Source organism: Dasypus novemcinctus, chromosome 23 (genome assembly GCF_030445035.2).
Source record: "Dasypus novemcinctus isolate mDasNov1 chromosome 23, mDasNov1.1.hap2, whole genome shotgun sequence".
Classification (NCBI taxonomy): Eukaryota; Metazoa; Chordata; class Mammalia; order Cingulata; family Dasypodidae; genus Dasypus; species Dasypus novemcinctus.
In genome coordinates, this window is record NC_080695.1 from 56962250 (window position 1) to 56977407 (window position 15158).

The 15158-nt window shown below is 42.0% G+C and overlaps 2 protein-coding genes across 42 annotated transcripts in view; one reads left to right on the forward strand and one right to left on the reverse strand.

Annotated features, from left to right (window-relative positions):
• The window catches only part of NDE1 (nudE neurodevelopment protein 1), a 40319-nt gene extending 35905 nt beyond the window's left edge, over positions 1-4414 (reverse strand). Inside the window, exon 1 of one of the 2 annotated variants that reach the window (XM_058286389.2) lies at positions 931-4414. The gene's annotated coding sequence lies outside the window, so the exon portion shown is untranslated. The remainder of the gene's footprint in view (positions 1-930) is intronic. The other variant, XM_058286390.2, reaches the window with a different exon arrangement.
• A 34-nt stretch (positions 4415-4448) lies between these two features.
• The window catches only part of MARF1 (meiosis regulator and mRNA stability factor 1), a 41093-nt gene continuing 30383 nt past the window's right edge, over positions 4449-15158 (forward strand). For 8 of the 40 annotated variants that reach the window (XM_012530414.4, XM_004471868.4, XM_058286396.2 and 5 more), the window contains exons 1-5: positions 4508-4662; positions 8481-8682; positions 11845-12534; positions 13272-13446; positions 14377-14603. In XM_012530414.4, coding sequence (XP_012385868.1) covers positions 8539-8682; positions 11845-12534; positions 13272-13446; positions 14377-14603 — 1236 coding nt within the window. In that variant the 5' untranslated portion in view covers positions 4508-4662; positions 8481-8538. Of the gene's footprint in view, positions 4663-8480; positions 8683-11844; positions 12535-12993; positions 13069-13271; positions 13447-14376; positions 14604-15158 lie in introns of those variants that run through there. The other 32 variants (XM_004471871.4, XM_004471872.4, XM_058286393.2 and 29 more) reach the window with 18 other exon arrangements.

A 15158-nucleotide genomic window follows, 5' to 3' on the forward strand; every position in this document is an offset into this window, starting at 1 on the left:
AGGAGGCAGAGAACCTGAGAAGATTGGAGAAGATAATGCAGCTTCCCAAAAAGCTGTCAAGGTGATGGTGGGGGTTCCCATGACCTCAGAGAGGCAGGTAAACCCAAACACAGCATTCAAGTTGTTAGAATAAGCGTTTTCATCCTTTATCCAATCCTTCCCCAAAGTGCTGTCAGGGGAAATCTGAGCGTCCTGCAGCAGAGATTTGAGGAAAGCAGAGAGAAGGAACTGTTCCAAACCTGTTCCCGAAGGGAGGGAGACCCAAGGGAGGGGGAAGGTGTTTGGAGAGAGGCCTGCTTCGACGGTGAAAGGAGGTCGGGGAAGTGGGCATGAGGGCAGGGGCAGAGATGGAAGCCAAGGAATTGGCTGGGGTGAGAGGTGAGGTAGAGTAAAGAGGTTGGCGGGGAGCGAGGGGCAGAAAAGGGAGCGAAGAGACAAGGGGGGAGTCAAGTCAAGGAAGGGAGTTGAGAGAGGAGGGGAGTCAAGGAGGGGAGTTTAGGGAACGGAGTGAAGAGGGGAGTTTGGGGAGCGGAGAGAATAAAGGGAAGAGGGACGGAGCCAGACAGTGGGGCTTGGGAACGAGGAGGACAGAAGGACGTTGGAAGTCAAAGAGAGAAGGGAGGGGCGGCGGGGACTGGGAAAGACGGGGGCAGAAAGAGAAAAAGTTGGCATGGCCGAAGAGCAGGGCATGCGGGCCAGAAGGGTGGCAAGGCGCAAACTGAGGAGTGGAGGCGCTAAGGAAGTTGGGATCTTCCAGCCCCGGCACCCGGGAACTTGCAAAAGCGAGGGGCGCCGCTGGGAACCAGCCAGGCTGGGCCCGGGGACCCCAGAGCGTGGGCGGGCGCGGGGGTGGAGAGAAGAGTTTCCCAGCGGCGCGTGGCGGCCCCCAGAAGGCCAGCAGCCCGGGCCCGGCGGCAGCTCCGCACTTACCCGGCTCCGAGGCAAGGACGAGAACGAGACCCGGGCGGCGGCGGCTGCAGCGCTGGGCTGCGCAGCCGGTCCCTCCGGCCCCCGCCCTGCAGCTCCCAGCCGGCGCCGCGCATTGGCCGCCGCGCCACGGGACCGCGCCCGCTTCGACCAATCGGCGCCGAGCAGCGCCTTTTGGAAACTTTTTTCCCAGCGCCCGGGCGCGGGGTGGCCACGCGGCGAGCTGAGCTGGGCGGGGCCCTGGGAGGCGCTGGCTGCTGATCCTGGGTCGGGCGGTTGTTTTCTGGATAGTCAGGCCACGCACTTAAGGAAATTACGCCTCCTCTGTCTGACACCGTTTGCATTTTCCCGTTCTTGCCGCTTTCCCAATACGAGCGAAAGAGAACGATCCAGGCCCTTTAGGCTAAGAAATGCCAAGGTCCTCTGTGTCCTTTTACAAAAATCAGCACATGGTACTCTTCTTCACAGGCAGCAACACTTACTTGGGGTTTACGAGTTTGGTCCAGCCTACCTTTGGCTCCTCACCTTGCCATTTATTACGTGTACAATCTTGGGCAAGTTATTTAACTTTTCTGTGACTTAATTTTCTCATCTATAACTCATGATAAGATTCTACCTTGTAGGACTGTGCAGAGAACTAAATAAATTAACAGCATTTGTATAACGTTTAGGCCAGTGTCCGGCACAAAGTAAGTACAAGATATGTTTTTGTTAGATGATCACGAGTTTTTAATGCTTTCGTGTGTCACGCATAATACTAACTTCTTGACATGATCTTCTCATTTAATTCTTACATCAAACCTAATTGTTTATAAAATTTTGGGGAGCATTCTTATGTACAAGGCACACTTAAAGCACAGCATGTCAGACAATGTGCCTGTCCTCAACCGGTTTATACTGTTGAGAAAGACCAATCCAGCGAACAAAAAGTAAAATAATTTCAGATGTTAATAAGTGCTAGGAATAAAGCAAGATCGTGTGATAGAAAGGGACTAGACAGAGATCAATAGAATGGTTAGTGAAGGCCCCTTTAAGGTGACAATGGAGCTGTGAGCCAGATAATGAGAACCCCAGGAAAATACTTTTATTGTGCCCATTTTAAAGATGAGAAAACAAAGGTGAGGGAAGGCTGAGTTGCCCTAGGTCTAACAACTGGTAAATAACTGAATCAGGCTTCAAAGCTGGGTCTGACTCCTACACCCATCTTCTTCACCACTACCCTAGAGAAAAAGAGATTTCAGCTACTCTGAGACCCCCTCTACACTCACAAAATCCCTCCTTCCTCCTTGCCGTGGTTCTCTAATTCTCCTTTATTTTGATGCCTTGCTAGTTCCTGCAAAGGCTCAAAGAAACTCAAGAGAACCCCAGCACCCACATCAACAGGTTTCAGGAAAGTAGCAAAATGTCATTCAGGAAACCTTCATTCTGGTCCCAAAGACATCCTTTGCATCCTGCTTGACAATTTATTTGTTCTGATGCATTCAGCCTCAGAATTTTATTTGACCCTTGCCACTCTGTGAGGTTTCTGGGCAAGGTGCAATCTCCTGGTTAACAGATGAGGAAATTGAAGCATAAATTGGTGAAGTATCAGTGCTGGCTTAAACGGCATTGGTCAAGTCATTTAAACTATTTGGTTTTCAATTTCCTTCACTTTCCATAAAGGAAAAGGGGCAGGGAATTGACATGCTTATCATTAAAGTCCTATTTGGGAACAAGGCTTAGGGAAATAGGTTTGTTATTGGGTATAACCTTTAGAAAGAAAAAAATTTGGGAGTACTTTAAAACCTTTCCCTCTCTTTTAAAATTCAATTTGTTTTCCTTGCAGCTTTTGGCTTACATGAGTGAGCAGAGAGCTCGGTTTCTCTTCCTTCCACACTAATTGACCAAGTTTGAAACACTAAATGTAACCTAGGCTGATTTTTATTAAAAGCAATAAAATTGCATTTTCTTTAAAAATTATTTATAATTTGTACTTTTCATCAGCCTTTCATTTAGTATGATTGGTTTTCATTATTGCATTTACCTGTTGAGACCAGGCAGAGCTCTGGACTACAGAAAGCCGAGTAAAACAAAGATAGTCTGCTCTCCGTTTTATGGCTAAAATATCTTTTAAAAGGCCATTAAATACACCTATAAAATATATTTATTTGTTTGATACTTTGAAAGGAAAACAAAACACTAGGAACAGAGTTGTTTCTCATTTGTTCTAATTCCCACTCGGAAAATACTACACATATACTTACACAATGAAGATTTATTTACTCAGCGGTAATAAATACCTAAGCTGGCAGATGACTATGCACTGGTCATCTGCCTTCTGGAAAATTAAATGCAAGCACAAAGGATTCTTCAGCTGCAAGTTTGGTCTTGCCCTTCACAATGTATGTCTATAATGATGTCTGCAGGGATGTTTTAGCTCCCCCAGAAATGTCCTCCACTTAATTTGGATTGCCTTGAAGTAGCCTCACACTGCAGACTTCAGGGGGAATAATTATCTTTTGGCAATTTCTCCTTACTGATCCTTTCGCAAAGATAATTTGTTTCTTGGAGATTTTCAGAAATAAACTTTTAAGTAGTATTCAGCAAATTTGTCCTAAACTGTGTCTAGATTTAGGTAATAGGTGCTTTGTTTTTCTAATTTTCACCAGGAAATAGCGAACAGCTGGCAGTTTCAGAAATAACCAATTTGCTTGAGTCTTAAAATTTTTCAGATAAAAGTGAAGATTGTGAGATGGTATACACACACACACACACACACACACGCAAAAGCCCAAACAGGTGGCACTTCTAGCAATCTGAAACACAAATTGTTAAATTGACCTCACAAGGCTTCTGCAACTATAAAGTTTCCTTTTGGCTCACCTAACCCCTCCTTGGAAAAGTTGTATTCATTTGTAACGACCTGTGGATCAGGAATTTTAAAAATTAAATTTTCACACTAGGTTTATCGAGGACGTCTTAATTATTGGTGACAACATCCAAATTAGCTTTCGCACACACTTTTTTTGCCAGCAGAGTCGCCACTTTGGGACGCTCTGCCCACCCGAAGGACCTCGCAAGAAGCCCAGTTTGCAGCTATTTTTCTCTCCAGTCACCACTAGGTCGCACCAGATTAAGGATACTGTGAAATATGCGCCATTTAAAATTTTTTAAAAAGTAAAACCGTCACGTGATGACAAGAGTTAAAAAGCCAAAACATTAAGTTTCTCATTGAAATCCCGTTTAAATCGCCTTTGCGCAAGACAGTCGAACTGTGTTGAATCCCGGTTGGCAGGTTTTTCACCGGTTCCACCTCACAAGCTCCCTAATTATTCGCTTTGAGGCTCCTTTCGACGCCACATGGTTAAACCAGGAGGAAGTCCTCTTTAAACTACGGGTTTTCGCCAGAAAAGCCAGGATTGCCCCCCGGGAAGGTCCCTATTTAGGGGTTTATCGGGAGGGGACTGAGCCTGACGAGGCTGCAGGGCCGCGAGGCCCCGCCCCCCCCGGGGTTCCCAGCACGCCCCGCGCGGGGAAGACGCGGCGGTGGGGGAGGGGCGAAGGAAGGGGCGGAGCGAGGGGCGAGAAGGGCGTCGGTTTTGCGACAGGGGCGGTAGGGTGCGGAAGCGGAAGTGGAGGGTGCGCTTGGCGGCGGCGGCGGGAGCTGCGGAGTCGGGAATCAAAACAAAGGGTCTGGGGGGGAGGGGGGAAGGCGGCGGGGCCGGAATGTGAGCGGAGGTGGGGCCAACGGCTGAGGTGAGTTTGCTCTCAGGGTTAGGGACTTGACTCAGACCAGCCTGCTGCTCTGAGGCCACCGGAGCTGAAGGGGAAGTGTCCCCCCTTCCGCCTCCTAGTGCTGGGGACTGGGTGGCTAGTCTGAGGGGAAAAACTGGGTGCCCGCTAGTTGGGCCCTCCCAAAAGGGTCTGGTGGTTTCCTTTTGGGGGCTGTATGCGAGTGTCACTGCTATGCCGCATCTCCACTTTGGAGATATTTGGCTTCCCGCCCGCGCCTGTCTCCCTGCTTTTTCGGGGGTCTTCAATGTGGGGAGCAACCTTTTCCTGAGGAGCGTACACAGTTAGTTGACAACTTAAGGTAGGGAGAAAAGGGCAGGTGTTTCTGCAAAACCCTTGGAGGTTTTGTATCCTTGTCAGTCTTACTGCAGGTAGGGTTCGACTTCTGACTTGACAGTGTTGACTTAGTTGCTTTAGGGCTTCAGCCACTCCCACTACTATTTGTAATGGGAGGTCCTTTTAGACCTTTTTAGAGTTTCCGAAGCATATTTCTGGTGTTACCAAGAGCTTCCCGGTTACGTTTGTATCTTTTTGACTTCCAGCATTTCTGAGCAGTAAATATTCTGTTTTTCATACAGGAAAATTGAGACCTAAACTGTCTTCTTAGACATTTATTGAGCGTGTCATTCCTTCACCAATTATTTGATATCTATCTACTAGGCACTGTGCTAGGTTCAGGAGAAACAAGAGTTATTAAGAAAAGATGGCCCTTGCTGTCATGGAGTTTATAGTGGGGGGGGGTGACATAATAAAAAAGTAAATAAATAAAATAATGTTAGCTAGAGGAGCTATTTTAAAAAGGGTAATGGATGGAGAGGGAGTGTCGGCAACTAGACCAGGTGCTAACGAAAGGCCATTTATTAAGTGCTCAACATGAACTAACTTGTTTAATCTTAACAGTGCTATGAGGGGGTGCTGTTATTATCAGGCCCATTTTACAGAGGGACTCTGAGGTTCAGAGAGATTATGAGTTGCTGAAAGCTGCACAGGTAGAAAGTGGTGGAATTAGGGACTAATTGAGCAGTCCAGTGTCAGTGCCTGCACTCCCAACCACTGTCTGAGTTGCTCAAAGACTCCGAGAGTGAATGGCAGACGTTAAGAGTCCCACTCAAATTAAACAAAACTTGCTTCGGTTACCTAAATTCCTTAGTGGCATTCCCAGGAATAATTGTGAAAATTTCACAATACAGGCCACTAATAGGTTGCCAGCCCATAAGTTGGTACTTTCTGTTGCTTTTGTTGAGCAATACCATAGGCACTTTGATGCGATGGAAAGAGGTAAACAAACTTGGTTCTGTCCCCTTTCTAATGTGATCCTAGGCAAGTTACAAAAGTTAAAACGTGTCTAAGTTCTCCCATATCTACATAACAACCTTGCTGAGAAAAATTAACTAAATGGGCCCCATTGTCTTTTTTAAAAAAATCATTACATCTGCTACAAAGTTAATACTAAGTAAATACTTGCTGAGTGAGGAGATGAATAATGTTGAATAAAAATGCTTTATAAACTGTTTTATACCAAAACTATATTGTACCATAAAATATTAGTTTACTTTCAGAATTTTGACCTTAAAAAGAGAAATAAAACTGTATTTGAGAGAGCATATTGCAATTCATATATCATGAACATTGTATGATCTAAAGAGGAACTTGTTGGAGGACATGAGACATACTTAATAGGGAAAGTAAGTACCACAATTTACAATCAGTTTAGCACAGTTAACTCTAACTTCTGTCTCCAAATTAATTATTCCCAACAGTGTATAGTAAGTAACTGTAATGCTTACTAATTCACTCATTCAGATATTTATTTAGTATCTAATACGTAGCAGGTATTGGCACAAGGGTTACAATGGTGAAGAAAAACATTTATATCATTTTTTAATCTTAAAATGCTGTGAGATAGAGGAGAAATTAGCCATGTTTTACATAGGAAGAGATAGAAGCCTAATGAGGTTTTATAAAGGGTCAGATAGTAAATATTTTAGACTTTGTGGGCCATATAGTTTCTGTTGTAGATACTCAGCTGTGCAATTGTAGTGCAAAAGCTTCTGTAAACTAAATGAGTGTGGCTGTGTCTCAATAAAATTTTATTTATAGACACTGAAATTTGATTTAATATAATTTTCTTGTGTCATTAAATATTATCAATCTTTTGATATTTTCCCCAATTATTTAAAAATATAAAATACTTGGTTGGTTTGCAGGTCATTTAAATATATGCAATGGGCCAGCTTTAGCTTGCAAACCATAGTTTTCCAACTCTTGCTTTATGTGATCAGTTCTCTTAAATATTAGCTATCTCATATAAAAGATATAGTACAACTATATAAAGTTGTCTCCGCCTATCCCTGCCATGCAGATGTTAAAATCTCTTGAAAAGAGCTTCTTATCAGAGATAGCTCTAAATAAATAGCTCTAAAATAAATTATTTTCTTTGTGCCTAGCTGAAATTTCTGAGAGATAATGATATTAATCACTCTAGATTGGCCAACTATAGGAAAGAGTAGGTGGTTTTTGGAATATGTAGTCAGGACTTGGAATTGAAGTTCAGTCTTCCATACCATTGGCAGACTGCCTCATGCCCTTTGGATATGGTTGATTTGATCTGCCTTTCTTAAACTGTTTAAGACTTGTTAAAAGTGTTGTGCTGGAGTGATTATTGCACATCTGTGACTTGAGATTTCTCTAGTTAGATTTTTGGTGGAATATCAAATTGTACTTTCATAGTAAGTAAACAAAGAAATTGGTTTGATTTGTTCCATAGCAGAATTAACTTCAGAATCCACAAAAGCCACTTAATTTGGACCTTTGATGTTCGTATCAAAGAAAATGGGATAGGTTGCTCTTAAATAAATTTAAAAACCTTACACAATTGGTAATGAGGATATAGTGGTTATTCTTTTATTAAAATTAGATGCCCTCTTTTGTTAACTTTTTTACTCTCATAAGTAGAGTCTTTAGGGGAAAAGTGCTGAAGAGAATATAAAAGGGGTCTGAGGAGATTGATTCCAGCCGAGTAAAGGGAGATTTCACTCAAGATTATGTAGATAGCCCAGATTTGTCTACTTCTCTCAAGAATTGCTGTGTATAGAAAAGAAATAAGCCTCTAGAAATTGTGTTTAGGTAAAGATATTTCAGACATAAGGAATGGAAGATTGTAGTTTTGTTTTGTTTTTTAATTCTGGCTGCTACAATTAGAGTTCAAACATAAAGAGGCAACTTAGTTTGCCAAATTTTAGTAATCTGCTTTGATACCCATACTACTTTTTGTTCATTAAGATTTGAGTTGGGGGAAATGGACTTGGCCCAGTGGTTAGGGCGTCGGTCTACCACATGGGAGGTCCGCGGTTCAAACCCCGGGCCTCCTTGACCCATGTGGAGCTGGGCCATGCGCAGTGCTGATGCACGCAAGGAGTGCCTTGCCACGCAGGGGTGTCCCCCGCGTAGGGGAGCCCCACGCGCAAGGAATGCACCCCCTAAGGAGAGCCGCCCAGCGCCAAAGAAAGTGCAGCCTGCCCAGGAATGGCGCCGCCCACACTTCCCATGCCGCTGACAACAACAGAAGCGGACAAAAGAAACAAGATGCAGCAAATAGACACAGAGAACAGACAACGGGGGGCGGGGGGCGGGGGGGGATTAAATAAATAAATAAATCTTTTAAAAAAAAAAAAGATTTGAGTTGGGAATGCACCGTAAAGATAGTTGCAGTCTCACATTTTAATAAATTAATAAATTTGTACTTGAGCAAAGAATTAACATTGAAATCTTATTCTTAACAGGGGGGAAGAATGAAAGAAAAGAAAGATGAAAGAATGTTGAACCACTTTGTATGGCTGTATGATGGAAGGAAACGGAACTGAGAACTCCTGCAGTAGAACACTTGGATGGCTTCAACAAGATAATGATGCTAAGCCATGGCTTTGGAAATTCTCTAATTGCTTTTCTCGTCCTGAGCAGACATTGCCACTTAGTCCCCAAACGGTAACTATGTGCAAGACTAGGGTATAGCAGATTCCTGTTTGTAATAGATGAGTGGACGTTTGGTCTGGGATAGTCTCCCTAGAGTCTCTGTCAAATTTTCTAATGCATCCTGTTTGTGTTGCCCTTTGTCGCAGGTTATTATAATTCCTGACTCCACGAGGAGTCTTCCACTCTAAGTAACAATTGATGCTTTCAGTCAGGGGTTCTTAACCTCTTTTCTTCCATGAACTGCTTTGCCAGTCAGGTGAAAACCATGGACTCCTTACTAAGTCCACACTATACTGTGTATTATTTGATAAATATATCACACTTACACCAACATGTCCCCAAAAGAATAAGGTTTTTTGAATTTTCAGTTCAAGCTCACAGATCCCCTGAAATCTTTCCACAGACCCCTTGGAGGTCCATGGATCCCTGGTTAAGAACCCTTGCTTTAAAATTTAATGTTGAAATCTTGGGAAGGTTTGTTTCTCTTTATAGTCACAGATTCCAAAGATAAAATCCATGTTGTATAGTAACATCAGAGGAAAGCCAAAATAATTTTTCTTTTATGTAGCCTTCTGAGTTTTGAGTCTTGTAATCCAGAAAAGAGTGATGAGACCTTATTGACAGACTTTTTCTGTTCAAGATTTCTCTTGTATATTTAAATATGTCTATTAACTTCTTCCTTTTTCTTTTGATTTTGACATTTTCTTATTTCATTTTATGCATGCATGATGACCGCCTTTCTATTTTCTTTTTTCTATTGTACTTGGTATTCAAATGAGACTTTACTAAAATTTTATATAAGGATATTAATAACGTTTTAAAAAATCAGTTCACTTCTTTGTCTACTCCAGGTTTCCTCCATATAGTTATCTTTGTTGAATGGCATCAAGTAATTTCAGTCATTTCAGAAGTGTTGACAGCAAGGGTTGGCAGCTCAAACAGGGCTTCCTGGCGTGACAGGTCTGGTTCTCATAGAGTCTCACAATTCAGAATTGCATTCTCAACCATACCGATCCAGAAACTTGATTTTCTCAGTGGCCCCCAGAATTCACAGGAACCAATATATAGCACTCTACGCATAAGAGGGTGATCTGTATAAATTGGAATACTGATGAATTAATCCCTATCTGAACTGTAATTAAAAAGAGCAGAATACACCTGTTGGCTGATCAGCCCATTGCTATTACTTTTAGGAAAAGTCTTAACTAAAAATCCACATTTCTCCCAGGTGAGCATCAAATCCCAGCAAAAGGGGGCAATCTATAGCAATCAGTTGAGCCCTTCTGTGTTCTGAGACTCAGAAATGTCTCAGTCACCATTTTAGGGCATCCCCATCATCCTCATAGTTCCTGCAGTCAGCTGGCTATTAGTTGGTGTGGTCCCCTTTTAGTGGCTAGGTACTGTGCTAAGTGCTTATGTGTGTGACCTTCTTTTATCCTAATACCTGTAGGAGGAACATTTTATTGTTCCCGATCAATGGACTAGGAAACTGAAGCACAGAGAGGTTATATAACTCACCCACAGTTATCCATCTATCAAGAGTCAGATTCAAACCCAGGTCTCTGACATCAATGCCTGTGTTTATAATCTTGGTAATATACTGGCCTCCTCTGTGTGATAGAGGCACATGGAAAACTATTTCTCTTCTACCTTTTACTTTTTTTTTTTAGATTTATTTTATTTATCTCCCCTTCCCCCCACCCCCCACCTCCTGTTGTCTGCACTCTGTGTCCATTCACTCTGTGTTCTTCTGTATCTACTTGCGTTCTTGTCAGGCGGGCACTGGCACTCTGTGTCTCTTTTTGTTGCAGCATCTTGCTGCATCAGCTCTCTGTGTGTGCAGCGCCATGCGTGTGAGGTGCCATGCCTAGGTGGGCTACATTTTTCGTGCAGGGTGGCTCTCTTTGCAGGGCGCACTCCTTGCATGTGGGGCAGCCCTATGTGGGAGGCACCCCTGTGTGGAATGGCACTCTTTGCACGTGGCAGCACTGTGCATGGGCCAGCTCACCACATGGGCCAGGACGCCCTGGGTTTGAACCCTGGGCCTCCTATATGGTAGGCGGATGCTCTATCATTTGAGCCACATCTGCTTCCCTCTTCTGCCTTTTTCCAAGATAGTTTTCTAATTGCTCTGATTCTCTACACTGACTGCATTATAATGGTTGGCATTATGACTTTAGGTCTGTATCCTAGGGTTTGCTAAATATCATCAGCGACACGTTTATAAACCTTTCCATGGAAGGGCCATGTGGCAGATAGCCTATCTCGTCAATAATAGGAATTGGCGGCGAACTTGGCCAGTGGTTAGGGCGTCCGTCTACAACATGGGAGGTCCAAGGTTCAAACCCCGGGCCTCCTTGACCCGTGTGGATCTGACCCATGCGCAGTGCTGATGCGCGCAAGGAGTGCCGTGCCACGCAGGGGTGTCCCCCGTGTAGGGGAGCCCCACGTGCAAGGAGTGTGCCCCATAAGGAGAGCTGCCCAGTGCGAAAGAAAGTGCAGCCTGCCCAGGAATGGTGCCCTACACACGGAGAACTGACACAACAAAAAGAAACACAGATTCCCGTGCTGCTGACAATAACAGAAGCAGACAAAGAAGATGCAGCAAATAGACACAGAGAACAGATAACTGGCGTGGGGGGAAAGGGGAGAGAAATAAATAAACAAATAAATAAATAAAATAAATATTTGGAATTTTACTCTTCTCCCCTGGGGGACCTTAATACAAGCCCCTTATGGACTGACTATAAGAACTATCCTTAAATCCCCTTGCTTGTAAGCCAACTTTATTGTTGTTTTTATACTACCTAATTTTGTCTTCAGGAGATCTTAGTAGACAAAGGTAGTTGTCAAAGGAAGTCACTGACAAACAGATGGTTAATGTAGCTTGCTGAAGACACAAACAGACCTCTTTCTTCTCTTCTCCCAGCCTCTAAATGATTAAGTAAAGATGGAGTCTTAATTTTAGTTGTCTGTTTCAGTGTTCATTTCCAGCATTCCTCTCTGAAGAATGCTCCTGCTTTTAGCTAGCTGCTATTCAATTTTGTTTGGTTATGATTGGGTATACATAAACAGAAGTAAGTGAACACTCTGTTTTTGAATGCAGTAGGATATGAGTAACTGAAAATCACTAGCCTCATAAAATTAACTTGCATTCTGATTTTCTTTTCTCAGAAAGATTACATGGAGAACAAGAAAGTTGCTGTGGAATTAAAGGATGTTCCATCTCCCCTTCATGCTGGCTCTAAACTTTTCCCAGCAGTCCCACTTCCAGATATTCATTCTCTTCAGCAACCTAAAATACAGCTTTCAACTGTCCCCAAAGTAAGCTGCTGTGCTCATTGTACTAATGAACCCTCCACTTCACCAATGCATTTTGGTGGTGGTGGTGGTGGCAATAGTGGAGGTACTGGTAGCTTGATTCACACAGGCGCACTGTTAGATTCGCAAAGCACCGGGACAATCACATGTCAAGTAGGGTCAGGGTTTGCTTTCCAGTCTGCATCTTCACTCCAGAATGCCTCAGCTAGGAACAATTTGGCAGGCATTGCAAGTGACTTTCCCAGCATGTGTCTAGAAAGTAATCTATCTTCCTGCAAACACCTGCCCTGTTGTGGAAAACTCCATTTCCAATCATGTCATGGTAATGTACACAAGCTGCATCAGTTTCCAGCTCTCCAGGGTTGCACCTCCACTGGCTATTTCCCCTGTTCTGAGTTCACGAGTGGGGCTCCAGGGCATTTGGAAGAGCACGTTTCACAGTCGGAGTTAACGCCTCACTTGTGCACCAACTCTTTGCACCTAAATGTGGTACCTCCGGTTTGTTTAAAGGGCTCACTTTACTGCGAAGGCTGTTTAAACAAGGTTTGTATCTCTTTATTTTTTTATGCTGGGTGCAGTTGAGATTTGAGAAAAGACTTTTTAAAGTGGCTATAGTTTGAAAAATCTTTATTGTACGTGGGCTTTCAGATTCTTCTGTTGTATAGCTTTCTCCCCATCAGCATAACTTCTGTTTGCCCTGAAAGAAGCAAGAGATAAAATGGGAGAGACAGTTTAAGCAAGTACAGAGTTATTTATGTAGTTAATGCTCTTAGAGCCTTTTGTTGCATTAAGTATATTTTCTACATGTGAAACTAATTTGGCAAAGCCCCTTGTTCCATTTTGTCTTTAAGGACTACAGCATAATTGTAATTCTTATATCGTGAACATAACTTAGATGTGGGCCTATTCAACCTGCGTAGGTGTCCTTTTGCATTAATATGGGAAGCTTGAAACTTGGCTTCAGTCACACCAAGTGTTCAAGTTAATACTGTAATACCCTGTAAATAAAGTATGTGGAATGTATGAGGTCTCCATTGCAGAGGACACATGCCCCAGAATGTAAAGGTTCTAATCATGGTAAGATCTTCAAGTTACTTCTTGAAATGAGTTTATGAATTGAGAGCTAATTGTTCTGGGAATGATGATTTGTAAATACATTTTATCAGAGGCTAGCAGATGAAAAGGTGAAATACTTAGATTGTGTTTTCATGTTGTATATAATTTTAGGTTCTGCAATGATGTATCTGAAACCTCCCCTTTCTTTAAAAATTTTAAAACAGCCGGCAAGAAATAGTATAATTGATGCTGCTAAAGTCTGGCCAAATATACCACCTCCAAATACTCAAACTGCACCTATTGCTATCCCTCTGTGTAATGGCTGTGGAACCAAAGGAACAGGGAAGGAGACCACGTTGTTATTGGCGACCAGTCTAGGCAAAGCTGCTTCAAAATTTGGTAAATGACAGCATGGTATAAAATGTGCATATTTAAGGAGTTTTCAATATCTGATACTAACATTACATTTAATCACCTGAAAAGATTCCTTATGGTTCTAAAGCTTCTGTATGTGTTGGTCTATATTCCCATCTCTTGGTAAAACACTTTTTAGTGTTACAGACCAGTAGTCATTTGCCCATTTATGTTGGCCTGAAGCTGCTTGAAATTAAAAAGTGTAGCTGTTTATTGAAGAAATGGGGAGTATATTAAGAGAAATCAAGTGCTGGAGGAGACCTGGTAATTTAGGTTCATAATCACACTTGTTGATTATATACTTCCTGGAAGAAGTAAAGATTTAATAACGACTGATTACAGCATTGGAAACCCTAAGAGTTCTCAATTAAAATCATTTCTCCGAAATGTAATAATGTGGTATTTTATCTTTTGATAACAGTTTTTAAATGTTCAATCAGCTATTAATGCAGTAGTAAAAAAAATGTAAAATCTAAAACAGTAACAGCTTTACCCTTCATCATCTCTTTAGTGTTCTTCCATAGGAAGTAGGTAAACGGGTTTGGGTTAAGCATGAATTTCTATCACTGAGACACAGCATCCATTCAGTTATAGGGAAGTGTTCAGAGACACATTGAACAGCAAGAGAATGTCTCATGCTTTGAGACTGATTTATTGCAGGCTTAAGTATTAGTTAACGTGGTCCTTAGATTTGTTCTCTTCTGTAAAATAGGAATAGAGTGATACTATGACAACTTAGAGTTGTTTGTCTTATTAGGTAAGCCGTAAGGTTGGTTGGTATCCTTAAATTTGACATCAGTCAGTAATTTTGTGTTCTGCCACTAAGAATGATAGGTAGCTACCTATTTCTTTATTCATCTGCTATTTTTTTTTTTACTATGGGTAATCAAAAGTGTTAACCCTTAATTTCTTAAGGGTCGCCAGAAGTTGCAATAGCTGGACAGGTGCTAGAAAACTTACCGCCCATTGGAGTTTTTTGGGATATTGAAAACTGCTCAGTTCCCTCTGGCCGGTCAGCTACTGCTGTTGTACAGAGAATCCGTGAGAAGTTTTTTAAAGGCCACAGGGAAGCAGAATTCATCTGTGTATGTGACATCAGTAAAGAAAACAAAGAAGTTATTCAAGAGCTGAATAATTGTCAGGTAAAAAAAAAAAGAATTTTAATCTATGGTAGGACAATAAGCACATGTGATTTTTTAAAAAGAATTCTAATTCAAAATTTGTTTAATGATATTAATACATTTGTACTAAATTTGTATATAAAAATTAGCAAAAGATTATTTCTGAAGTATTAGAACTCATTTAATCATTTTCGCTGTTCAGTAATGCTACTTATATTAACTAGTGCTATAGCATTATACCGGTGATAATGGTTATATGTGTATTGTTTTCTTTGACCTTCATAACTGCTCTGTAAACTAGGCACATAAGATTTATTATTTGCTATTTACAAATGACACTCAAGAGCCACGAGGTTAAGCAACTTTTTAAAGGGCCAATAAGTGGAAGAGCCAGGATTGAAATCCAGGTTGTCTGGCTGCAAAGTTTGTGCTCTTAAACTGGAAGTAGAATCTAGTTCTTTGGCTCATAGACAAGTAGTCCCATTGATGTAGCAGTCTAAAAGAATATATTTGTGTTCTTTAGAAAAACTAATAAATCTTATTGTATTTTGCATGTGGTTGAGGCACCTTTCAAAA